The 27746-nt window shown below is 44.4% G+C and overlaps 1 protein-coding gene across 3 annotated transcripts; it reads left to right on the top strand.

The window, feature by feature from the left end:
* LOC115466183 (G-protein-signaling modulator 1-like) lies at positions 1-27746 on the top strand. Of its 3 annotated transcripts, none has more exons than XM_030197281.1 (7): positions 2-241; positions 10648-10786; positions 13077-13117; positions 18232-18507; positions 18810-18975; positions 25199-25461; positions 27275-27746. In XM_030197281.1, the coding sequence occupies exons 4-7, from the start codon at positions 18244-18246 to the stop codon at positions 27428-27430; spliced, it is 849 nt and encodes a 282-aa protein (XP_030053141.1). In that variant the 5' UTR covers positions 2-241; positions 10648-10786; positions 13077-13117; positions 18232-18243; the 3' UTR covers positions 27431-27746. The 3 variants fall into 3 exon arrangements, with proteins under 3 accessions (XP_030053140.1, XP_030053141.1, XP_030053139.1); XM_030197279.1 differs by having other exon boundaries at positions 10638-10786; XM_030197280.1 differs by lacking the exon at positions 13077-13117 and having other exon boundaries at positions 1-241; positions 10638-10786.

Below are 27746 nucleotides of genomic sequence, written 5' to 3'. Positions count from 1 at the left end.
GAAAGAGAAACAGTGAGAACCAGGGGCAGGGAGAGAACATCAGGGAGGTGGTGTGAAAAAGAGCAGAGGTGAGAAAGGAGTCAAGGCCCCTGGCGTTGCGAGCAGGGTACAGATTCTTCTCTGTCTCAGGTTGGGGTGGCTGCGAAGGGTCGGCAGATGCAGTCATCAGAGAAGGGAAAGAGGCTGAGGATGGTAACCATGCCCCCGCCCATCGGGACAAAGGAGATCTGGTACTACTGAGGTAAGTGTGGTGGGGCGTGGGGTTGAAGGGTAAGAAGTATTTCAGGGAATGACTAGTGGTGGCCCTGCCATTTCTCACAAGAAATAGCCTCATTTTTGGGAGAGGGAGCCACTGTGGCTCTATTCTTTTTAACAGGGGTGTGGAACAATAGGAACTGGGAATTAGTAGGTCTTACTGGGGATAACTACTTAACTGGGACATGGTCACTAGGATGATAAAGAGTCAGAACTTAACAGAACTTGATCACTGAAGTAATACATGGATACCTCAGTCAAAAGAAATTGTAGGATGTGATACCCGCCAGTGAGCCTTCTTAGGAGTAGCCCCCACGATCTGGAATTTACTCCCAGAGGGGCTACGTACAACTCGAGACTACCTCTACTTCAGGAAGCAGGTGAAAGCCTGGCTCTTCTCCCAAGCCTTTAATACATAGGGTGACTGACTATACACTCATTCTGCACATGGACTAGCTTGATACACACACTTAGATCAGTTCCTTATCTCTTGCTTAACTATACAACGAACTTGCCTTGAGTTTAGCTAACCATCTAATTGTCCCAACTGACTTTATTCTTGGTTATTTTACTATTGCTATGCTGTTTGTTAATTGTAAGTTTTATGTTAAACTGTATCTGCTGTACACCGCCTTGGGTGAATCTCTTCATAAAGGCAGTTAATAAATCCCAATAAATAAATACATCATTTATTATCATATTAACCAGAACCCATCCATCAGTCCTCCAACCTTTACTCCCAACTAGAGCTGTACTGAATAGCATATTTTACTATTCGGACAAGTACGAATAATAAAAATATTATTTGGATGAATACAAATGATGGGCATTGAGCTTTAGCGTAACAAATAATAAAAGAAGCAATGTGAAATCTGAGATCAAGTGATGTTTTTTTCAGTAGGCTTTAGCACAGCAGAGCCCCGGATTACTTGTATTCAAATTCAAACCAATATTTGGCCGAATACGAATAATGTATTCGAGGCTGAATTGAATCGAATATGAACATTCAGTACAACCCTACTCCCAACCATTTTCACAGTTTTGGGCCAAAGCATAAAACTCACTACATCTCCCCCTCCTCTAGCTGTACTTACTTTACCTGAACGTGACTTTTTTTTGAGCTGTTGAAAAAGGCATGAGCTAAACCCCCAAATCCCTTCTCTGGCACCGTGAAGGCCATCCCGAGGGTTTAAAGAACTGGATCTTGGGTGGTACTCAGCATCTCCATTTCCCCCCCTTCTCTTGTGTAAGTGTGTTACCGTCTTGAATTACAAGCGTGAACAACCTGAGATGGGGACAATTCTGTAAGTGGGCGTCTCCTTTAGGACGCTCTGATGCTGCGCAGTGAGAGTTGATTCTCAGATTCTGTTATAGAATTCTAGCATAACCTGGCATCAGCATGCGTCACGTTCACGTACCCGCAGTGACGTCAGCCACAGACCAGGCATAACTGGGGGTACATCAGTTGTAACTTAGTGTATTCTGAAAGTGGCAGCCACGCCTATGCCTATCCCATGCTCTGCTTATAAAAACATAAGAATAGCCACACTAGGTCAGACCAATGGTCCATCTAGCCCAGTATCCTGCGTCCAATAGTGGCCAAACCAGGTCAAGAGTGCCTGGCGGAAACCAAATTAGTAGCAATATTCCATGTAGAACCCCAAAGAATAACAAGATTCCAGAATCCCAAAGAGTAACAACATTCCAGAAGAACCCCAAAGAGTAACAACATTCCAGAAGAACCCCAAAGAGTAACAACATTCCATGTAGCACCCCAAAGAATAGCAAGATTGAGGAATCCTAGAGAGACCAGATTCCATGCAGAATCTCAGAGTAGCAACGTTCCATGCCACCAATTCCAGGGCAAGCAGTGGCTTCCCCCATATCTATTTCAATAGCAGACTATGGACTTTTCCTCCAGGAACTTGTCCAAACCTTTTTTAAACCCAGATACACTGTTGTTACTACATCCTCCGGCAAAGAATCCCAGAGCTAAACTATTCGTTGAGTGAAAAAATATTTCCTCTTATTCATTTATAAGTATTTCCATGTAATTTCATTGAGTGCCTACTGGTCTTTGTACTTTTTGAAAGCGTGAAACACCAATTCACCTCCACCCACTCCACACCACTCAGGATTTTGTAGACCTCAATCATATTCCCCCTCAGCCATTTCTTTTCCAAGCTGAAGAGACCTAACCTCTTCTGCCTTTCCTCACACAGGAGGAGTTCCATCCCCTTTATCATTTTGGTCACTCTTCTTTGAACCTTTTCTAATTCCGCTGTATCTTTTTTGAGATACGGCAACCAGAACTGAACACAATACTCAAGGTGCGGACGCACCATGGAGTGATACAAAGGCATTATAGTATTTTCGGTCTCATTCACCATCTTTTTCCTAGCATCCTGTTTGCTTTTTTGGCTGCTGCCACACACTGAGCAAAAGATTTCAGCATATTATCTGCAACGACACCTAGATCTTTTTCTTGGGTGCTGACTCCCACACTATCCCCTATATTCTACATACGGTGCTCAAATGTGCTCCAACAATCCATTGTCGGTGCTAATTGACTACAATTTGAATTTACACGCACATCTTACTAGTTAGTATTCTTTAACGATGCGCGTGTAAATTCTTAAATGCCGATCTGAATAGGGGACCTGCCCAAGGGAGGCGTACAGGTGAGTCAGGGGTGCTCTTAGAATTTGCACGGCGTTATAAAATACGGCATATCATAAAATGAGTTTATCTTGTTGGGCAGACTGGATGGACTGTACAGGTCTTCATGTGCCATCATTTACTATGTTACTCTTTGGGGTTCTACATGGAATGTTGCTACTAACTGGGATTCCGGAATCTTGTAACTCTTTAGGATTCCAGAATCTTGAGAACTTTTAGTACAAGAAACGTGCTGGACAGACTTCTACGGTCTACGCCCTGATTGTGACTAAATAGATATGGGTGGGCTGGAGTGTAAATTTTAAGGGGCTTCGGCGTTAGCTTCAGAACTTTTAGTACAAGAACAATGCTGGGCATAGACTTCTACAATCTGTGCCCTGAGAATGGCAAAGACAAATCAAACTTGGGTATAAAGTATCACATAACATGTAAAATGAGTTTATCTTGTTGGGCAGACTGGATGGACCGTACAGGTCTTTATCTGCCGTCATTTACTATGTTACTGTATCTGCACCTAGTTTAGGTGCAAGGATTTACACCAGGGTCCAATCGGTGTAACTCTTACACCCAAAATTAGCTGCGGATCTGAGTGCTAAGCGTTATTCTACAAACGGTTCCCAGCTTGGAGTGCTGTTTATAGAATAGCACTTAGCATTCATTTTTGGGGGAGGCCAAAATGACCGAATTTAGCTCTATGCCACTCACAGAATAGTGCTTGTTCACACTGCCGCTACATACATGTGTTGCGTGTGCTGGTAATCTGCATATTTGTCTATTTACTTATTTACAATATTTTATCCCATATTTTCCCAAATATGTTCAGGTTCAATGTGGCTTACATGGAAGAAAACATCAAATTAGAATACAGTCAGTTAAGCCATGACCCCTCCTCAATCCCCCAGTGGTTGCTGTCCCTTCTCCCTCTCCCCTGAAAGTGAAACTGGAAAGGAAAAACCAGGCTGTAGGTCAAATGCAGATATTATGGCCACTCCGAACAAAGCAGCAAGCAGGTCAAAGGAACAGCCCAGTGGCCAGGGACAGAGCCCATAGGTACGGGGCGGGGATGGGGACAGAGCCTGTGGGAATGGGGACAATTTTTGTCCCTGTGTCATTCTCTACTTTGAAGCCTGTTAATGGGCTAGACTGTTGTTTATGTCTTGCAGACGACAATATTTTGATTTTTTGGGGGGGAAAAAGCAAGCAAACATGCTGGCCAGAACTAGCAAAATTTGCATGGGGGATCCTGTACATTCTGCTACCAGCACATCTTCTAAGAAGACATCTTCAATTGCTGGAGGGACTGTGGAAGACAGGAGGGGTAGATTGAATCCTGAGATTGTTGATGACTTTTTATTCATCCACAGATTAAAAAATCATAACAGTGCTTCAAAGGGCATATTTCTCCCCTCTAGGGAATACAGAATGGGTTGTATTTTGTACCCCTGGACATTTTAACAGGGTGGATTAGGATTCCTTGGGGTAGTAGAACTCAACTATTGTTGGGGATGGAAAGATTGAGGGGGGGAGCTTATTATAGTTGATCGTTGTTAATACTGTTTTGTATTTGTGATTTATAAACAACAGTTACACAGCATATTGTTCCTTTTTATACTTCAATAAAAAGATTTAAATATAAAATCATAAAGTGTTCGAGGCTTCTGCAGATGAGGACAGAGCCCATGGGGGTGGGGCAGGGGTGGGGACAGAATCTGCTGGGACAGGTTAGGGATAAAGACAGAGTCTGCAGGGATATGGCGGGGACAGAGCCCAAGAGGATGGGGACAAACCTTTGATCCCGTGTCATTCTTTACTGCAAACCAAAGAACAGGCCCAAATCCCACTGGAACTCTTGTTTCCTCTCTGGGGATCCCTCCAGGAACAAAACAATTGTTTATTTAAGGCATTTATACCCCACATTATCCCATGTCGAGCAGGGACTGTCTCTTCATGTTCAAGTGTACAGTGCTGCGTACATCAGGTAGCGCTATAGAAATGATAAGTAGTAGTAGTAAGTTAAACTCGAGTTCAATGTGAATAACAATTGAGATTAAGTAGACAATAATAAGTATACGACAATCATCTTACAATACAGTCAACATATGAAGTATAGCCAAATAAGAGAAGATACAGAATCCACTATTCGGATAAGTAAGGACATAGTTCACAAGTGATATGCAAGATAAAAAGTCATAAGCCATTGATCAGAAACTGTGAAAAATGTTTTCAACATCTTACACAGTTGCGTGCAATTATGTTGATGTCTAGTAGCGTTCAAGAGATTACAATTTATGTTCCGCCACTGGCCAAATCCGACTCAATGCGGATTACAATTAAAGAACACTAGACATATCTAGAGATATACAAATTTTAAAATTCAAAACTAGAATGTACGGCATCTGTTTTTAAACATTTCTGAGCCAGAAATGCCTTCAATAACTTTCTAAATCTCAGATAACACGATTCTAATCGAACTCTTAAAGGAAAGAATTCCAATATGTCACTGCTCGATACGCAAAACTAACCACATGAATCAATCTAAGGTTTACTTTGAGGTTGAAGGGGGATTGAAAGGGGGCAAACTCAGGAGTAATGTCAGGAAGTATTTTTTCACAGAGAGGGTGATGGATATGTGGAATGCCCTCCCGCGGGAAGTGGTGGAGATGAAAATGGTAACGGAATTCAAACGTGCGTGGGATAAACACAAAGGAATCCTGTTTAGAAGGAATGGATCCGCAGAATCTTAGAGGAGATTGGGTGGTGACGCTGGTAATTGGGAAGCAAAACCGGTGCTGGGCAGACTTCTACGGTCTACGCCCTGATCATGACTGAATAGACAGGGATGGACTGGAGTGTAAATTTTAAGGGGCTTCGACGTTAGCTTCAGAGCGTTTAGTACAAGAAGAGTGCTGGGCAGACTTCTACAATCTGTGCCCTGAGAATGGCAAGGACAAATCAAGGTCAGGTATACATATAAATTATCGCATGTCAAGTAAAATGAGTTTATCTTGTTGGGCAGACTGGATGGACCGTTCAGGTCTTTATCTGCCGTCATTTACTAAGTTACTTGTTTAAGCATCAAGAGAGTTACAGTAAGAATACCAGACACACAATATCCTATGAACCAATAATACAAATTTTAAACTGATGTCAGGCCAACGGAGGCGTCGTAGCAATGGTGTCAGTCTGTCAAATTTCTGTTTTCCACAAATCATTTTTGCGGTGGTATTGCATAACGCTGGCAAACGTCATGTAGATGTAGTCGGACATCCTAAATATAGCAAATTACAATAATCAAGTTGTGATGGTGGATTAGTACAACCACCAACTGAAAATGATCTCAATCGAAATACTTTTTATACTCACCTAATTAGTCATTTCATTTTTTGTTATTTATTTATTGGGATTTATTAACCGCCTTCAAGAGGAGATTCACCCAAGGCAGTGTACAGCAGGTCGTTTAAAATAAAACGTACAATTTTGTTAACAGCACAACAATAATAAAATGAACAAGTATAAACATAAAAACAATCAATGAGGTATACTTGGAAATGATGAACTGAAACCTTGTAATAGGACTCCTGTGAAACAATATCAAAAATATACACATTTAACAGCACTGAAATTCAAATAACAGAGATACAGTGGTGGAAATAAGTATTTGATCCCTTGCTGATTTTGTAAGTTTGCCCACTGACAAAGACATGAGCAGCCCATAATTGAAGGGTAGGTTATTGGTAACAGTGAGAGATAGCACATCACAAATTAAATCCGGAAAATCACATTGTGGAAAGTATATGAATTTATTTGCATTCTGCAGAGGGAAATAAGTATTTGATCCCCCACCAACCAGTAAGAGATCTGGCCCCTACAGACCAGGTAGATGCTCCAAATCAACTCGTTACCTGCATGACAGACAGCTGTCGGCAATGGTCACCTGTATGAAAGACACCTGTCCACAGACTCAGTGAATCAGTCAGACTCTAACCTCTACAAAATGGCCAAGAGCAAGGAGCTGTCTAAGGATGTCAGGGACAAGATCATACACCTGCACAAGGCTGGAATGGGCTACAAAACCATCAGTAAGACGCTGGGCGAGAAGGAGACAACTGTTGGTGCCATAGTAAGAAAATGGAAGAAGTACAAAATGACTGTCAATCGACAAAGATCTGGGGCTCCACGCAAAATCTCACCTCGTGGGGTATCCTTGATCATGAGGAAGGTTAGAAATCAGCCTACAACTACAAGGGGGGAACTTGTCAATGATCTCAAGGCAGCTGGGACCACTGTTACCACGAAAACCATTGGTAACACATTACGACATAACGGATTGCAATCCTGCAGTGCCCGCAAGGTCCCCCTGCTCCGGAAGGCACATGTGACGGCCCGTCTGAAGTTTGCCAGTGAACACCTGGATGATGCCGAGAGTGATTGGGAGAAGGTGCTGTGGTCAGATGAGACAAAAATTGAGCTCTTTGGCATGAACTCAACTCGCCGTGTTTGGAGGAAGAGAAATGCTGCCTATGACCCAAAGAACACCGTCCCCACTGTCAAGCATGGAGGTGGAAATGTTATGTTTTGGGGGTGTTTCTCTGCTAAGGGCACAGGACTACTTCACCGCATCAATGGGAGAATGGATGGGGCCATGTACCGTACAATTCTGAGTGACAACCTCCTTCCCTCCGCCAGGGCCTTAAAAATGGGTCGTGGCTGGGTCTTCCAGCACGACAATGACCCAAAACATACAGCCAAGGCAACAAAGGAGTGGCTCAGGAAGAAGCACATTAGGGTCATGGAGTGGCCTAGCCAGTCACCAGACCTTAATCCCATTGAAAACTTATAGAGGGAGCTGAAGCTGCGAGTTGCCAAGCGACAGCCCAGAACTCTTAATGATTTAGAGATGATCTGCAAAGAGGAGTGGACCAAAATTCCTCCTGACATGTGTGCAAACCTCATCATCAACTACAGAAGACGTCTGACCGCTGTGCTTGCCAACAAGGGTTTTGCCACCAAGTATTAGGTCTTGTTTGCCAGAGGGATTAAATACTTATTTCCCTCTGCAGAATGCAAATAAATTCATATACTTTCCACAATGTGATTTTCCGGATTTAATTTGTGATGTGCTATCTCTCACTGTTACCAATAACCTACCCTTCAATTATGGGCTGCTCATGTCTTTGTCAGTGGGCACACTTACAAAATCAGCAAGGGATCAAATACTTATTTCCACCACTGTATAATACGATACCAACATAATACTAATGAACCATCTAATAAACACGCATTAGAACATTCAAACAACAGAAGTACAATACAAGGTCAGAATAATACCAATGAAGCACGTAATAAGCACAGACATGATTGCCACCGTGACCCACACCCCAGCTCACCTGCTGGTCGGGTCGGTCCTCAATTGGGCCTTGGGGTCCTGTCCACAGTGTGGCAGGTCACCTGCCTCATAGCCTTGGGTGTATTGGGATGCCTGCGGGCTGCCTCTCCTTTGAAGATTCTGCAGTGGGAGTCACTGAAGGATGCCTTCCTCCAACATCTACAGTGGAGCCCTATTTTAGGGTGATCGGGTCTCTGCTCTGATGCCTTCATAACGAGGTCTTCAGCAGCTGTACCTTGCTTCGCCTCGTGTGTCTTGAGTTCTTACCTTGCCCTACCATGTCTTCAGCTGCTGTCTTGTCTTCGAGTGCCTGCCTGCCTTGTCCTGACTCCCAGTTCCTGCCTTGTCTCCGAACTCCAGCCTTGCCTGGACTCCCTAGTTCCTGCCCTGTTTTAGTTCCTGTCTTGTCAAGTCTCAGCCTTGCATGTATCTCCTAATCCCAGCTGAGTGACTTGTCTGCTATTACAGTTCTGCGGTTAAAGTTCAAGGGCTCACTACCCCCCCCCCCCCAGAGTCTGTGACACACACATTAGAACATTTGAATAACACAGATATGATACTAATGCTTTTCTACAATGCAGCTTTCCATATAGCTGAGGGGCCAAATGCAGATATATAGACAGGGACAAAATGGGTGGTACAGAGTCAGTTGGGATAATTTGATGGTTAGTTAAACTCAAGGCACGTTCTTTGTTTAGTTAACATTAATTGATTTGATTTGCTTACTTTATTTATTTTTTGTCTATTAGATTGTAAGCTCTTTGAGCAGGGACTGTCTTTCTTCTATGTTTGTGCAGCGCTGCGTACGCCTTGTAGCGCTATAGAAATGCTAAATAGTAGTAGTAGTAGTTAAGCAAGAGATAAGGAACTGAGCTAAGTTACAGTGTGTGTAGCAACTAGTTCAGGTACAGAATGTGTATAGTCAGTCACCCTATGTATTAAAGGCTTGGGAGAAGAGCCAGGCTTTCACCTGCCTCCTGAAGTAGAGATACCACCATGGCCAGACGTGGATCCAATATAATCCCAACTTTCAGGCCCTGAAACTCAGAGCTCCAGCACTAAAGCGAACAGCATCCCACCCTATAGCGTGGGGACAGCGCAGAAACGTAGCCCTCCAAATGCTCAGAACTAATGGCATTCCAATTATATGTGCGCCATGAGACCGAAAGTAAGGGGGAGGAATATGCCTGGTGCATGCGCCCAAGAGTTTCAGGGGTTCACTGAGCTTTTTTAGGGTTGTCCAGGGCTTTGGATTTGCCCGACGGTTTAAACTCAAGGGCTTTTGAAATATCATTCCAGGTAGCCCACTAAACTAGAGTATCCACCAAAAAAGTCCCATTCAGAAGCGTTAAAGCAGAACCATAGCAGGCGTTGTCACCTGCTTCGACAAGATAAACCCGATTGCAAAGCTGTGAACATCTTAAAAGGACATTGAGAATGGCTTAATGGGAATGAATATTTAAATAGGACATCTCACTCCCAGCTGGTTCTCCCTTTATAAAGCTTTTCAAATTAACAACTTGATTGTAGAAAATCTTTAGTATCATATCTATGTTGGTTGAATGTTCTAATGCTGCTTATTAGGTGGATCATTAGCATTATGCTACTATTGTATTATATCTCTGGTATTTGAATTCCAGTGCTGTTAAATGTATATATTTTTTTATACTGTTTCACGGTAGTTCTACTATTAGCTTTCAATTTACTGTTTTCAGGTTTATCTCATTTAATGTATTTATGTTTATTCTTGGTTATTTTACTACTGTTAAGCTGTTTGTTAATGGTTTTATTTTAAACTGGACCTGCTGTACACCGCCTTGGGTGAATCTCTTCATAAAGGCGGTTAATAAATCTCAATAAATAAATAAATAAAATTATGATTCTAGGCTAGAGAGACCCTGCATCACAACAATATGTGAAAAGATGGTACCGCCCAGACCCATAATTACTCTGGAATCTTGACCCCCCAGACCAGAGGTTGTGAGGTTAATGTTCTTCTCACCTCCTATCAGATAACATTTGGTTTTCTGTCAGGAGGTGTGAGGAACGGGGTGGGCAGGATCTCCAAGTGGGACATAAGGACTGGTGAGGATAGTCTCTCTGCCCCTTAGAATAGCCAAAGTTCATATGACAAGCTAGGGTATTTCCAAGGACTCTTTTACCCTGATCTGTCTCTCTTCAGATTGAGGCCTAGAATTCAGGAACTGGGAGATAAAAAGACTCCTTTCCAAGGCCACACACAGAGGGTCAGGGGCAGAGCGCATTAGAGGCTTTGAGTTCTGGACAATCCCTTCCATCTCTGTTGCTTTTCTCTCAGTACTTGACAGGTCTCTTAGGAAGGGGGAAGGAGGTGGCATCCCAGCAGCAGAGGTGACAACTGAAGGACCAGAGTCACCAGCCTTTCCCAGGAGTGACCAATCTCCCCAGAGGATTAGAAGAACCTATTAGAAGGCTCCTGAACTGCAGGTGAGGTGGGAGATGAGACAGGGGAGACCTGGTTTAAGAAGAAAAAAACTGTGTCATGGGAGTCTTTGCTTTTTTCTAATTAATGGACAGTTCTGGGTGCTCGGGGATGGTTTTAGTCACTGTAGTTTCAATTTTTGTAGGTTAGCGATTGTAGTGCATAGGCTTGGAACCACTGGGTGACCTCCCACTTTACCAGGGTGCTCCTTCTAAACCTCATCAATTTTTTTTTTTGGGGGGGGGGAGGGGGTCTAGCCCTTTCTTACAGCTCCTTTGGGCTTTAGCTCAGTCAGAATAAGGGATGGGATCGGGTACCATGACCCTTTAACGATCCGGTGACATCCCCATCTCAGCTCAGTCCAGCCATCACAATATCCTCAGCAAGGGATCATGCATCACAGCCCCTCTCTGAACCCTGCAAACACGAATCCTACATCCAGTGTCTGGTGTCTCCCCTTTTCAGGGCTCTCAGTATAGGTTTTGCAGTATCCGAAGTCCCAGCTGTATTGTCCTTCATTTGGAAGAGTGTTTCACTGGCGCCGAGCCAGCCATCCCAGCCCAGTTCTTAGAATTTAATTTGTCACCTGTGGTGTAAAACTAGTCTGAAATGCTTCAGCAAAACTGGTTTCTCAAAGCTGAGAAATCACCTTCTACCAACATCACTATAACCTATAACACCAGCTAGAGAGAAGAAAAACAACAACAACAACACATCCTTAGCTTTCTGCTGCAGTATCACTCTGCAGTAATTGAGTGTAAACTGCAAAAAGGTCTGAGCTGAGAGTTCCAGACTCAAAGGAATACACAGAAAGTGTAATAAGGTAGAAAGGTACTGGCAGGGATTGGCACCCACCTTTATTACGCTCCGGGTGCTCATCTACGTGTCAACCTAGGTTAAGGGTTTGGCCTGTAGGAGGGAAAGATGGCAGGTCCTTTTCAAGCTGTATGATTTTAGGGAAGGAAATCTTTCCACCCCCACAGGCAGTTCCTGTTTCTCTCGCCCTCAGAAGCTGTTGACTGGAAGCAAAGCTGTGAAGTGACAGCTGGGAGAGGGTTTGTCAACTTGTACAATGTGAGGAAAACATTCTACACCTCAAGCAGCTCACAAGGAGGGAAAGAAGGATGGGAAGAGCTGGGCTGTTGGGACATGCAGCTTGTCCTGCACAAAGGACAGCACCCCCCACCTCACGTGGCACCATGCTGGAATCCTGGGTCACAGCACATACCCTGGGTATAAAGAACTGCCCCTCCAGCTGCAGGATGTCCCTTAACACTGGGAGATAATTAAGTCCTGAGTAGTGAGGACAGCACCCCCAGAAGTACAAAGGTTTTAAGCTCTTCAATGTTAAATCTTTGCATTGTGGTGTCCCACAGGGGTCATCCTTCGCCCTTTAATGTTGTTTTAAAGCTTTGCCTCAAGATTGTTTGATCTTTAAGGGTCTCTATTCTTTACATGGAGATGACATACAAGTGGTCTTTCCCACAGTAGACTAAATAGGGATCTCAACTTACCAGCTAAAGCTGAAGCAGCGGTCACCCAGTTATAATTTAAAGGGCCGGCGGAATTAAATTTAATATACCCTAACTGTGTCTGAGCAATTTATAACTAGCTTACGTAATCCACAAACGGAAAGGCGCGTCAATAATTGTGACAAAATTAAAACTGTAATACTCAAAAGACGAACTGTTATACTTGAGAGAAACCCCAGACTAAACAACTTCCCCATTCTCAGGCTGTGTCAGCAATTTAGGAGTGAAACTGGATGCACGAGTCTCCTCCTTTCAGCCTAGTTTAAACAGTCTCCTCCTTTCAGCCTAGTTCAAACAGCTTTTGCTGAGACAGCCGTGGTGGAACCAGCAGATCTATGAACTGTAATGCAAGTTTTAGCGCTGAATGCAACGGGACTTCGTATATAGGTTTTCCCGGAAAGACATAAAGCGTCTGTTTACTCTTTCCAAAAATACTAGGACTAGGGGGCATGTGATGAAGCTACAAAGTAGTAAGTTTAAAACGAATTGGAGAAATTTTCTATGAAATTCATTGCCAGAGAATGTGGTAAAGGTGGTTAGCTTAGCGGGGTTTAAAAAAGGTTTGGACGGCTTCCTAAAGGAAAAGTCCATAGACCATTCTTAAAATGACTTGGGGAAAATCCACTGCTTATTTCTGGGATAAGCAGCATAAAATGTATTTAACTTTTTTGGGATCTTTGGCCACTGTTGGAAACAGGATGCTGGGCTTGATGGACCTTTGATCTGTCCCAGTGTGGCAATACTTATGTATTTATGTCTCTAGGTAATCCAAAACGCTGCTGTCGAGATCTATCACTGGCTAAGGTAAGACGGAAAGCATGCGCCCATATACTGGATGCCAATAAGAGAATGGATTAAACTTAGGATCCTGGTGTAAACATTCAAAATTCTCTGGATAAATGGAGCTGCTCGGTTATTTATTATAAATGTTTGTGAACTGCCTTCCCGCTACCCTCGAAAGTTGCTTCTCAACCCAGTACTTGAGGCACGCCTAGTCCCATCAGGTTTTCAGGATATCCACAATGAATATGCATGAGGTAGATTTTACATACCAAGGGAGGCAGTGCATGCAAATCTCTCTCATGCATATTCAATGTGGATATCCTGAAAACCCAATGGGACTAGGTGTGCCTCAAGGACTGGATTTATTTATGTTACATTTGTACCCCGCGCTTTCCCACTCATGGCAGGCTCAATGCGGCTTACATGGGACAATGGAGGGTTAAGTGACTTGCCCAGTCATAAGGAGCTGCCTGTTGAGAAACACAGCCCTAGAATCAACTAAAGCAGCGTATAATATTTAAAAAAAACAAATAAATGCAATGCATAAAATCAGTATCAACATACAAGACTCTCTAGACAAACAACATCAGATCCACATCACCTCCTGCTCAGTGGGGAAAAGCCAGGACTTAGGGCCAGATGCACTAAACTTAACGAGCCATTAACGAGCAAGTAGTAAACCCTGGCATGCACTAAAGACTTCTCGGAGCCATTTTCCGATGACCATAGCAGCTAACGAAAACGGAATGCAGATGAGCAAATTGTGTAGAAACCCTATTGTAATGAGATGCACTAACCTTTTCCGATTGCCTTAACGCTGGAAAATCTAACGAGAGGTCTGTACCTGTCGGTGGGGTTGCGCAGGATTGAAAAACGTCTATAAATGTCACAAAAAAAAAAAAAATTGGGGAAAAAAGTGCTCGTCAGGGACGTCCTTCTCTCACAGCGCGTTTAGCTCAGCCCCCTCCCCTCCAAGGTCGCTGCTGCCGCTCCCCCTCCCCCCTGCATTGAAATGACAGCTTCCCGCAGCCCCGCCTCCCCGCCATCCTCAGCACCCCTATGGCCCCGCCCCCGTCGCCCCCCTTGAGGTCGTTGACGCAGATGCTGCTCCTCCCTCCCCCCGCCCCCTCCTTCTGCCACCGGGCCGGGCCCTCACAGCGCCTCTCATCTCTGTGTGAAGGCGCTGCAGTAAACAACAGCTGATCGCTTCCCTGCAGCGCCTTCACACGGAGGTGAGAGCCGCTGTGAGGGCCCGGCCCGGTGGCAGACGGAGGGGGGCGGAGGATGGCGGGGAGGCGGGGCTATGGGAAGCTGTCATTTCAATGCAGGGGGAGCGGGGAGCAGCGGCGATCTCGGGGGGGGGGGGACGAAAGATGTCCATAAAGGACGTCCATAGGCACAGCTCGTCTTTTATATATATACTAGTAAAAAAAGGCCCGTTTCTGGAGCCAATGAAACGGGTGCTAGCAAGGCTTTCCTGTGGCCCCCTCCCCACCCGTCGTCGATGTGGGTGAATTGCTCCGCCTCTGCTCTCGTCATAATGTTTGACGTGAGGGCGGGGCCCAGAGACTGTGATTTTCGAGGCTTCAGAGCTTCGAACATACGAACCTTGGCTTCAGTGACGTCAGCAGCCAATAGAACGTTGAGGGTGAGTTTTATATATATATATAGTTAAGGACGTCCATAAATGACGTCCATAGGCACAGCTTGTCTTTTTTTCTATATATAGTGCAGGACGTCCATAAAGGATGTCCTTGGCATGCTCGACCAGCCGACTGTTTAGTGATGGACTAGAGAATGCAAGTGAGCTACAATGAGCAGCTCATTTGCATTCCCTTTCCTTGATGCATTCCCGTTGCTTACTGATTCGCTAAGGAATCGGTAAGCAACGGGCATTAACGATTGTTTTAGTGCATCTTGGCCTCAATCTTCTTTTGGAAAAAAAAACGAAAAACAAAACATGATGATCAATATTTAGCCCCCGTGGTCAGTTTGTTTTTTTTAAATGCCAGCTTGTAGTGGTCAAAAACTATCAGAATATTTATTTATATTTATTAGGATTTATTTACCACCTTTTTGAAGGAATTCACTCAAGGCAGTGTACAGTAAGAATAAATCAAACATGAGCAATAGACAATTACAGCAGTAAAAACATTCAAATAACAATACAAAGTATGGCATAATATACTACTTACAATGTCAACACAATAGAACATTTTAATTGACAGTGAAGGGTATAAGCAAAGATGGAACATAATAGATAGGTAAGAAAGTAGGAAGAGTTAGAAAGTAAGGTGACTAATTTAAAGAAAGTTGCACATGAGGTCAGAGAGATGGTTAAATATTATCTCAGATAGGGTAGAAGTGGATAAACATGTCCTGCTGCAGTATATGCGGCCTGAGTCACTCCTTGTGTGTGTGAGTGAGACTAACAAGTTAGTTACTTCTTTCCATTCAGTGTTACTGCAGGCCGGGAGCGCCCTGGCTCCAGACACAACCCGCCTTAAATCCTTTTTGAAGGCCTTTTTGGAAGAATGAACGGTATTATAATGATTGTTTTTTTAGTTAATTGGATGAATGGATGGATTTTTTTTTATTGTTGGTTATATATTTGTGTTTTATTGATTATGTATATTCTTGTTACCTGCTTTGGGCAAAGGCAGTATACAAATAAAATAAATAAACACAACCTGCATAGGCTATCCGGATAAATTAGGGCAGCCTTCTGTCCGTCCTTCTGTCCTACATGATCTGGATTAGTTATCCAGATAGTACAGGGTGAGGCAAAAAAAAGTAACACCCTAGAGTTTTTTGATATTTTCTCAGTAACCGCTTGGAATTTCACCATGAAATTTTACAGCTTTATTTGCTGTTACTATCTATGTTTATGTGCCGAGTGGAATGAGATTACCTTTAAAAATGGCAAAGTTATAGACTTTTTAGCATGACCACCCAACGATTTTTGTGCATTCAAAAATGTTTGCACTGCAAAACAACCATCATTTGAAAAAAAAAAAAAACCCCAGGGTACCAGTTTACTGTTAATGATGTCACAGTAATGTAGACTTTTGTCTGGGGAGCAATGTTGGAGGCCTATCACAAGCTCCATCCAAAGCTGCAAACAATCCTTGAACTCAAGGAAGCTCTGCAGATGATCTGGGACAGACTGCCACAGGGACCGATGGACAAAGCTGTTAAGAACTTCCCAAAGCGACTGAAGGCCTGTGTTAAAGCTGGGGGGGGGGGGGGGGGGTGGACACTTTGAGCATCACAGTGACTGCAAAATTCTGACACACTGTTAATTGTATTGTTAGAATGACGTTATTTTACTGTGCTTTAGCTCAAACATTTTTAGCATTAAAAAATCCTTAGGTAGCAATGTTAAAATGTCAGAACTGAAACATCAACTAGCTTAAAATAATTAAATGTGGTTTAATATGATGACTAAATAAGTACGTAAAATTTCTCATTGAAATTCAAAGTGGTTGTTGAGTAAACACCAAAAAAAACTCTAGGGCAGTGGTTCCTAACCTTTCTCAGGTCAGAGCATCCCTAGGCTACACAATTCCTCTCAGGTCTCTCTCTCCCCAATGGCATTGAGTCCTACCTTTGCTGGTAGGGATGCTCAAGCCCCACCAACTAAAGAGATCTACTGCCTGAGGCCCAAGCTCGAGCAGCAATTGACGCTGTCATTTCTACACACGTCCTCCATCTCTCCTCCCCCTTCCATCCAGCCTCTGCCCTCCATCTCTCCTCCCCCTTCCATTCAGCCTCTGCCCTCCATCTCTCCTCCCCTTCCATCTAGCCTCTGCCCTCCATCTCTCCTCCCCCTTCCATCCAACCTCTGCCCTCCATCTCTCCTCCTATCCATCCACTAAGACCCCCCTCCATTTCTCCCCTAATTGAGCGTCTACCTCTTCTGTTCCCCTCCTCCACCATACAGACACACACATGCACCCCTGCTGCTGCTTCTTTAGACCAGCAGCAAAGCAAACTACAGCCAAGAGGCAGGACTCTTCATTTACATGGCTGCCAGCCCAGAACAGGAAATGACATCTGAGGGGGCAGGACCATCAGCCGCGGGTATGGATAGCCTGGCCCTGCAGTGGCTGCAGCTTGTTTTACATAAGTACATAAGTATTGCAATACTGGGACAGACCAAAGGTCCATCAAGCCCAGCATCCTGTTTCCAACAGTGGCCAATCCAGGTCATAAGTACCTGGCAAGATCCCAAAAAAGTACAAAACATTTTATGCTGCTTATCCCAGAAATAGAAGTGGATTTTCTCCAAGTCCATTTTAATAATGGTATATGGACTTTTCCTTTAGGAAGCCATCCAAACCTTTTTTAAACCCCGCTAAGCTAACCACCTTTACCACATTCTCTGGCAACAAATTCTAGAGTTTAATTACACGTTGTTTTGCTTTGCTCATCTAGAGAAGCAGCAGCAGTGGCTTGTATGGCGGCGGGAGGAAAGTGGGGAAAATGTGCCACAGTACCTGAGAGTTCGCTGTAGTGCCATGGGGCGCCACGGCACACAGTATGAGAACTGTTGCTCTAGGGGGTTACTTTTGTTGCCTCACCCTGTAGACTGGATGCTATCTGCACAGTGCTGAGGCAGTCTGAAAAGTCTGTAAGGATATTCGGTGACACGATTTCCGTTGAATATCCCAGTAGGCAGCTGTTATCTTTGCATTTGACCGATAGTTTCACCTTCTGTTGAATTATGTGGTAGCTTACTATGTCATAATCTAGACAAAGTACCGAGGTCCGCTGATGGTCCCTTCGAGTGTTAATTCGCAGAATATGAAGGTAGTCAAAAGCCTTTTCGACAGTCACTCCATACTTATGAAACCAACTGCGCTTGCTGATCTTTATGAGAAAAAAGGAAAGCTTTTTGATCCTCACCCCTTCAAATGATTTTCTGTTAGCCTATATCTGGATTTAAGTTTGAACAGATATATTTTTTACAATTTTATATTTTGTTGTAACTTTTTGTACTGTGTTTTTAAAATGTTTTATATTGTATTGCATGAAATGAATACTTGCTATACACTTCTTTGAGTTAGCTTTGGTTAGAACAACGCTGTGTCATCAAACCAACCTCCTGCAACCCCTAATTTGTCTTTTCGCAGTGGGAAGACAGGATGCTCTCCCTGGACAAGGCCGACACAGAGGTCCTCTCTCTGAGGAAGGATATACCAAAAGAGGAGGGGAACAAGGCAGGAGATGTTAAGGAGACCCGACCTGACCCTAAGGACGGAGAAGACAGCACAGAGAACCTGCCGCAGGATGCGCCAGCTTCTGAGGATGAAGACGATGGTGGAGATTTTAGGGACCTGGCATGGAACAGTCCAGAACAGGAGGCCCTCACCTTTCTGCTTCTGGATGGAGACAAGACAGTGATTCAGGTTGGGGCAGGAAACATTCTCACTCCAACAGGGTTTTTACATAGCCTGGAGGCTGGATGTCACCACTTTATCTTGGAGGGCCGGGCAGGTTGGGGCTTGAGCCAGAGGAATGTAGGATCACCTGCCTGGGAGAAATAGACAGATTGAGTCTGGGTCATTGTATTTCTAGGGTAACAGCCTGGGAGGGACAAGCAGGTCGGGACAGGAAACACTGTTCCTGCAAGGTAACATGATGCCTGTGTTGACTCCAGGTCAGGCTGGGGTCACTGCATCTCAAGCCTTCCTTCTGCTCTGTTCTCTAGAAACCTCTGACCCCTGACTTCAGTGATACCGAGACCTTCTTCGACCTCCTTTGCCACTTTCAGAGCCGGCGCATGAACGACCAACGCTGCTCCTTCCGTCGGAAGCCACGGGGCGACACCAGACCCTGGAACTCTGCCCCATCATCCCCCGTAAGGGAGAGGAGAGGTGAGCACAACTGACCGTGAATCCTATGCCCCTCCATTATCTGATCTGGGAGAACCCTGGATACCCCTCATCTATATTTTATTTGGCCTGGCACAGCACCTACTTAAGCAGAACAAAGGAGGAGGAAAAGTCCCTCATGCAAATGTGAGCACGGAGAAAGAAAATGAGGAGAACTCAAGGAGGATATACAAAAGAATTTTAATTCTAACAAGCATAAAAACGACCCAACACGGCCGTGTTTCGGCGCTAAGGCCTGCCTCAGGGGTCAATGTATCTCTTACACTATTGGCGATGGGATTGTATAAGAGCAGATGGCAAAATCCACTATGAAAACATTATACAGTCTTCAAAAAACTGTGTAGGATTGCTGAACCACCGGCAATCGTGAGTATCATGAGACAATCCCATCGCCAAGAGTATAAGAGATACAATGACCCCTGAGGCAGGCCTTAGCGCCGAAACACGGCCGTGTCGGGTCGTTTTTATGCTTGTTAGAATTAAAATTCATTTGTACATCCTCCTTGAGTTCTCCTCACTTTCTTTCTCTGTACAGCACCAGCTTACACACTCCTACCCCTGCTGGCAAAATTGCAGAATTGGGATAGAAGGTATTAGAACTGGAATGTGGGGACCCACTGTGTCCCCCTTCTTCCCAACACTGGAGCAGGAAGATAAGGGCTTCAGGAAACAGGCTGCATCTCTTCTTAAGAAACAGATGTCCATCTCATCTCCCTTTGTAGATATTCTGTTCTATGGAAGAGATACAGAAAATTAAATGTACCCTCACCCCTCTCCCCGTCCATCTTAGTGCGACCCCACCTCAATGTCTGTTTCTGTATTACACACCCCTGAATCCCCTGCACTTGTCTGTTTCTCCAAGTAGCACAGCGGTTCTGACACCTATCCTGGGGGAACCCCAGCCAGTCAAGTTTTCAGGATACCTGCAATGAATATTCATTACCATCATCAAATCATTGTACAAATCTTTATTCAATAACAAATTCACAATAGATAAAACTTAAAACAAAACCGCTAGTCGGTTGCCTACTATAATAAACTTTCAACAAGGCAGTCTGTATTATACTTGTAATCCAAAATAGTTTAAGTAACCTTGAAACGAAGGTCATTTATCTTCTCATCAAATTGGCGTCAATGAACTTGTTGAAAAAAAATCTCTCTCATTATTCTAAATCACGCTGAACATAAATCTTGAAAATAGCTGCCAAACCAACTTTCACAGATGCAGAAGCTGATCTCCTCAGACACTGCTGAAGGACAGCACGCACGGTTTCCAATCGCTAACGGATTAGTCTCCAAACCGCGCTGCCTTGACGTGACATCACGTTTTGCCTATTATGGCGTCTTCAGCAGACATATATAGCTGGGCAAAACGTTTGCTCGGGTACTCCCGGAAAAAGAGTTCTCGTCACGAGGAGCCGCCAAAAACTCGGCTACCTCAATGGCATCTCAAAGAATATTCATGAGATCAATTTAAACGCACTGATTCCACTGTATGCAAATTTCTCTCGTGCATATTTTGTGTGGATATACAGAAAACCTGACTGGTTGGGGTTTCCCCCCCCCCTCGGGACGGGTTTGGAAACTGCTAACAGGTAGCATACGAACAGTAACTTTTGCTCACGTATGAGGTGTTATACGTTCACAGAATCCAGAGATGGGAGTTTTATTTATTTGTGACATTTATATCCCACATTATCCCAAACAAGTTTGAGTTCGATGTTACAATAACCAGTATAGGATACATAACCAAGAATAATGCATAAGAAAGTAATTTGTTGTAAGAATCCGATTTTACAATACAGTATCATAAATGTACTGGGATGACTATGAATGTTTAACATTCAGAAAATATATTATGAATGAGAAATTGTACATGAAGCAAAGAGAAAGTTATTGGTAAATAGAGTAACAACCAATTCAGGTAATAATTAGTTGTTTGAGATATGGTTGTTGTTGTTTGTGAGGGTTTGTTTGAATAGGAATGATTTGAGGATTTTGCGGAATCTAGTATATTCCTGTATATTTCTTATTTTGGGTGGTAAGGAGTTCCACCATTTGCTTCCTAGGTAAGTGAAGTCTGCAGAGTGCAGATCACTTTTTTGCAGTTTGGGAGGTGTAGTCTGAGATAGTTTATTGCCCCATATTTAGTGTTTCTTTGAGGCAAGTTTATTAATGGTACCATATTGTCTGGAGCTGTGTGTTTCTTGTATTCTGCATTTTCCAAGTTACGTGGATCAATGCAGATCACAAGAAAGAGATCAGCCAATAACTGAGATATCACACAAAACAAAATATAATTAGGGCTGCATTTTGATTATTTATTTATAAAATGTCTAGCCCACATCATTAACTATCCTGAGAAGGTAACAAGTAGCATAATATTAAACATTAAAAAAAAGTGCATCACATGAACATCATAACATTAACCAGAACTGATCGTAAGCAACATTTCCAATGTAAAATTCATAATCAAGCAGTTAGAAATGCTCTGTGAAATTTGAAATCAAACATATTCTTTATAGATCTTATATCTGTGGGTAGAGTCAAAGCTTTGGTCATGCAACGCAAAAGATGGAATTTCTGTACCGATCCACGTAAATCAATTTAAACGATGAAACATCCAAAATGTTACCAGATGCTGATCTTAAAGACCTTCCAGGCTGGTGTAAATGCATTCTAGAGGCGATAACAAGTGAAATCCTATTAGTCAGTACTTTAAAAACTATCAAGAGAATCTTATACTGGATCCTAAAATTCACTGGCAACCAGTGCAGTGAAATCAAGGTGCTCATCCTATATAATAAAACGCACCTCCAACATTCTGAAGCTGACTGCATGGCTGAGGCATTCCTGCTCTCTGTATCCATCTCCTGAATTGACATCACGTACTTCCGGGTTCGTCACAAGCAGAAGTGACCAACCACACGAGGTTTCTTGGCTTCAGAATGTTGGAGGTGCATTCTATTAAATAGGATTGGTCAGTTCCTTGAAGCACAACCACAGCTCAGCGTCCTGCACAGCAGGGGCGTAGCTACGGGTGGGCCTGGGTGGGCCCAGGCCCACCCAATTTCACCTCAGGCCCGCCCACCCAAGCGCACACACACTGCACCAGCTTAGCGACCACGGGTCCAGGGCAGAAACAGCACCCACTCTGGCTCAGCTGATGATGATCTCTCCAGACTCGCAGCGGCGAACTGGCGGGCGGCGGCAATAAAAGTATAAAGCAGCCAGGCTCCTCGACTCCGTCCCGTCCTTCGCTTTCACTTCCCTGCCCTCCCAGCGTCCCGCCCGAAAGGAAATGACATCAGAGGAAGGCAGAGGGCAGGGAAGTGAACGCGAAGGACGGGACGGAGTCGAGGAGCCTGGCTGCTTTATACTTTTATTGCCGCCGCCCGCCAGTTCGCCGCTGCGAGTAGAGAAGGAAGAAAGCCATTTAGAAAATCTTTTTTTCTACTCCCCCGCGCATCCGTCGCCGTTTATTCAAAACACAGCAAGCAACCCGAGCTGCTGCTGCCTGCATCCATGTTGTCGTTCTTTATTGTTGGTAAGCAGAGGGAAGGATGGGACTGGGAGGGGTGGTGAGCAGAGGGAAGGATGGGTCTGGGAGGGGTGGTGAGTACAGAATATGGGGGGACTAATGAAGTGGGTGAAAGATGGGGGAGGAATTTAGGAGACTGGGTAAGGGAGAGACAGAGGGGGGAATGAGAGTGCTGGAGAGGGAATGAGAGGGAGATGGTCAAAGGGGAGAGAGGAGAAATTGCTGGACATGGAGGGGAGGGCAGGGGAGAGAGGAGAATTGCTGGATATGGATGGATAGATGGATGGAGGGAGGGCAGGGGAGTTGCTGGACATGGGTGGATAGAGGAGAGAGGAGAGTTGCTGGACATGGATGGAGGGAAGGGCAGTGGAGAGAGGAGGGTTCCTGGACATGGGTGGATGGAGGGGAGGGCAGGGAGATAATTGTTGGACATGGATGGAGGTGAAGGAAGGGAAGACAGGAAGGAGATGCACATGGATGGAGGGGAGAAAGAAGAAATTCTGAACATGGATGGAGGGGAGGGAAGACAGAGGAAGGAGATGCAATGCACATGGATGGAGGGGAAGGGAGAGAGAAGAAATGCTGACATGGATGGAGGGGAGGGAAGACAGAGGAAGGAGATGATATGAGGGAAAAGGAAGAGAAGAGAAAAACTGCACATGGATTGAGAAAATAGGCAGAAGCTGGATCCACTGGACAGTCAAGTCTGCGGAGGACCCAGCTTTTACTTACGGATGTAGAGCAAGAAATGAAGAAGAAAGGAGGAAAGTAAAGAAATAAATGGAAAGGAAGCCCTGGAAACGGAGTTAAGAGGACAGATAGCAGCAGAATCAGATACTGGGCCAGCATGATCAGAAAAACAAAGTCATCAGACAACAAAGGTAGAAAAAATCATTTTATTTTCATTATAGTGTTTGGAATATGTCCACTTTGAGAATCAGGTGCTCAACATTAAAAGTTTATATTTATTACTTATTTATGGCATTTTATCCCACATTAAACATAAATTAGATTGGAACCTGGGATCATTTAATTTTATTTTTCCTGGAGAGAGTAATGCATTGCCTCCCCCCACCCCAGGCTCTCTCCCCGGCCATAGCCAGCTCTGCAATTTTGAGGGGAGGTGGGGGGGGGGGGGGCGCAGAGGTGGACCGGGGAGAGAGCCTGTTGTTAAACATTTACCAGCAAACCACTGTCTAGTGCCCACCCATCCAACCTGTTGACCCACCCAAAAATTGACTTCTGGCTACGCCACTGCTGCACAGTAACGCTCAGACACCAGAGAGAGAGAGGGGGGGGCCTGACACCAGAGAGAGGGAGTGAGGGGGGCCTCACACCAGAGAGAGGGGGGTATCTCTGTCACACACACACTCTCTCTCACACACACACACTCTCTCTCTCTCACAGTCAATGTCTTTCTCTCTCTCACTCTCACACACTGTCTCTCACACACTCTTTGTCTCACACTGTATCACATTCACTCTCTATGTGTCACACAGTCACTCACACACTCTCTTGGTTTCATACACTCAGTCTCACAGAGTCTGTGTCTCACATACACTCTCTCTCGCACACACTGTATCTGTGTGAAACACACTGTCTCTCACACTGTGTCTCACATACGCACTTTCATGCACTCTTATTCTCACACACACACACTCTCTCTCACAGACATACTCGCACACAGACTCACTCTTTCTCTCTCACACACAGTCACTCTCACATACACTCTCTGAAACATACACACTCCAAGGAAAACCTTGCTAGCACCCGTTTCATTTGTGTCAGAAACGGGCCTTTTTTACTAGTTTTCAAAAGAAAAAAAAGTCTCAAAAGAGATGCAAAGTACCAGATGAACGTTTGGGGAAACGTTTGAGATGGGTTTCTCCACAGTTCGTCTAAATCGTAAGGAGGTGTGTGTTGCGGGCAGGTTTTGGGTGGGCCCAGAATTTGGACATTTTCCTGAGATAATGGAACAATAAAAACATTTAGGGCAAAAATTGGGATGTTTTTATCTGGACCTCTTTCAATCACAACCAAGTCACACCAGGGTGCCCTAATTAACCAGCTGACCACTGGAGGGATTAAGGCGTGACCTCCCCTAATCCTCCCAGTGGTCACTGATCCCCTCCCCCCCCCAAAGATGTGACAGTGACAGTACATTCCAGGCTCTATGACAGCTTCAGGATAAAATTTTTAATCGTGATTAATCGTGTGATTAAAGGTTTCCCCCTCCCTCCACTACAGCTCCATGTAACTCCGGACAAGTCACTTAACCCTCCATTGCCCAGAGTCACAAGGAGCTGCTGCAATAGGAAAAAAAGCACAAATAAACAACATGCTGTTAATTGCACAATTAATCGCGATTAGAACGTTTCATCAAAATGCAGTGCTTAAAAAAAATTAAACAATAAAAAATAATGAAAAGGTAAATACAAAACACAAACTGAAAAACTACAAATGAAAGAATCTAAAACAGCCTTACAGTTTCCGCTGCCTACTTCAGAAATGCAGCCCTAATAATAATATTTTTTGAAACCAAGGAAGTTGGTGCAATTTGCAGAAAACCTTCCTAAGATGTTGACATGCACTCATGGAGACTCTCTATGAAAACACCAGTACATGCCTTCACTGATGCTTCATTTCCTCCCTCTCCATTGGCAGCTGTCTTTGCGTCCACCATGTCCCTGCAAACGGAGGAGTTTTTTGACCTGGTGGCCTGGAGCCAGGCCCGGCGGCTGGATGACCAACGAGCCAACCCCCTGGAGGCTGAACTCCTAGTAGCAAAACCGAGAAATGGGAGAGGGTCATTCAATCTGATAGAAAGGGAGGGGAGGAAGTCATGGAGGAAAGTTCGCCAGCGAGCTGTCACTGAGCCGTGCAGAGTCCCAGATGAGGAGCTGTATAATACCATCTTAACTCACCAGGTAAGCACAGCACACCCCAAGAGCACCAGGCAGTGTATAGGGAGATGAAGCGATAATGAGAGGCCTCCTGTAATACCTCCCCCCTCTCCAATAAATGTATTCCTAAATAAATATCATCTGGTTCTCTACTGGGATCATGGCAAAAAGTAACAGGCTTAAATTAGAGAAGAGATCAGAATGAGATGTTAGGGTTAAATTTCTAATTGTGAAGGAGGACAGTCACTGAAACAATTTACCTAAAGAAGTGATGGGGTGTCCATCACCGGAGGGTATTAAATGCACATCTGTTTAGGATGATTTGGATTAGATGACCTCCAAAGGTCCCTCCCTAACCCTCAGGCTCTAGATGACCCCCTGAGGTTCCTCCCAGCTCTTATCTACTTCTGATTCTAGATGACCTTCTGAGGTTCCTCTATCTTGCTCTGATTCTAGATGACTTTCCGAGTCTACTTCTGATTGCAGACGACTTTCTGAGTTTCCTTCCAGCCCTATCTTGCTTCAATTCCAGATGACCTCCTGAGGTTCCTTCCAGCCCTATCTTGCTCTGATTCTAGATGACCTCCTGAGATCCTTTCTAGCTGTCTTCCTCTGATTCTATATGACTTCCTGAAGTTCCTTCCAGCTTTATCTTCCTCTGATTTTCAATGACCCCTGAGGTTCCTTCCAGCCCTATCTTGCTCTGATTCCAGATGACCTCCTGAGGTTCCTTCCAAGCCTATCTTGCTCTGATTCTAGATGACCTCCTGAAATCCTTTCCAGCTGTCTTCCTCTGATTCTATACAACTTCCTGAGGTTCCTTCCAGCTTTATCTTCCTCTGATTCTCGATGACTCCTGAGGATTCATCCAGTTCTGTCTTCCTCTGATTCAAGATGAACTCCTGAGCTTCCTTCCAGCTCTATCGTCCTCTGATTTTAGATGACCTCCTGAGATACCTTCCAGGTGTCTTCCTCTAATTGTATATTTATTTAATTTATTTGTAACATTTGTAGCCCTCATTTTCCCACCCATTAGCAGGCTCAATGTGGTTTACATAATACTGTCAAGGCGATCGCCAAGTCCAGTAGATATTACTACTACTACTATAAATCACTTCTATAGCGCTACCAGTCATACGCAGCGCTTTACAACTGAACATGATGAAAGACAGTCCCTGCTCAAAAGAGCTTACAATCTAAATCAGGACAAACAGACAGGATCAATAAGGATAAGGGAAGGACAGACAGAAGGACACAAGGATAAGATAAAAGTGACAAGTCAGGAGTCGAAAGCAGCATCAAACAGGTAGGCCTTTAGCCCGGATTTGAAGGCAGCCAGGGATGGAGCTAGACGTAATGGCTCAGGAAGCCTATTCCAGGCATAAGGTGCGGTGAGATAGAAGGAGCAGAGTCTGGAGTTAGCGATGGAGGAGAAGGGTGCAACTAGGAGAGATTTGCCTAGTGAACGGAGTTCTAGGGAAGGAGTGTAGGGAGAGATGAGGAAGGGTCAAGGAACTAAGAAATATACAACGTCCATTCTGATGTGAGGTTTTGATGCATTACAGAGTTGAGGCATTTAAGTTAGATCAGTAGAGTAGGCCTTGCAAAACAGATAGGTTTTTAAAGATCACCTGAAGTTTAGATGGTCATGGATCGTTTTCACACTCTTTGGTAGTGCATTCCACATTTGTGTACCTAAGTATATGACTTCCTAAGGATCCTACCAGCCCTATCCTTTCAAGCGTCAAACTTTTCATGTTGCTTTCTGTCTGGCACTGTTGGAATCTACCATGTGTGACCTTGTGTTAATTTTTTTTCTGGGGGGGGTGCATCCCAGTCAGAGCGGATTGAGGAGCAGCGCAGTGACCCACCCCTACCTGTGGCGGCCAGTGACCTCTTTGACCTGCTGCTGCGGTTGCAGGGTGAGCGAATGGATGAACAGCGGGTGGAGCTTCCCCCAGCATTACTGCAGCATGAGGTAAACCTGTGTTGAGGACATGAGATGCAACAGTGTGGTTTCCCATCTCACCAATAATGATCCCCCTCCCCCACTTCAGAAGTTACTGCACTTAGTGGACCACTTACACAAAGAAATAATATATGCAGTGATCCTTCCCTGAGAAGGGAGGAGCTACATACGAAGCTGGGGGAGGGACAAACCCCACTGAAGTTCCGCCCACTTAGGTATTCTTGGAGAAAACTCTTGAGCTCCTGTAGACTATGATCAAAGGCTTCATTTGCAAACAAGGGACAATGTGGAAGTGGAAAGGAGAAGCTGAAAAAAAAGTATTCACAAATGAATTCTAACC

The sequence above is a fragment of the Microcaecilia unicolor genome, chromosome 3, assembly GCF_901765095.1.
Source record: "Microcaecilia unicolor chromosome 3, aMicUni1.1, whole genome shotgun sequence".
In the NCBI taxonomy this organism is placed as follows: Eukaryota; Metazoa; Chordata; class Amphibia; order Gymnophiona; family Siphonopidae; genus Microcaecilia; species Microcaecilia unicolor.
This window is presented reverse-complemented; position numbering and strand designations above follow the sequence as displayed.

What these genes read in the sequence shown, in the direction of transcription:
- LOC115466183 (XM_030197280.1), top strand. Translation starts at nt 18,244, where the DNA reads ATGCTCTCCCTGGACAAGGCCGACACAGAGGTCCTCTCTCTGAGGAAG. An exon ending in GAGACAAGACAGTGATTCAG is followed by an intron (nt 18,508 to 18,809) that starts GTTGGGGCAGGA and finishes TCTGTTCTCTAG; the next exon opens with AAACCTCTGACCCCTGACTT. An exon ending in CCCCGTAAGGGAGAGGAGAG is followed by an intron (nt 18,976 to 25,198) that starts GTGAGCACAACT and finishes CTCCATTGGCAG; the next exon opens with CTGTCTTTGCGTCCACCATG.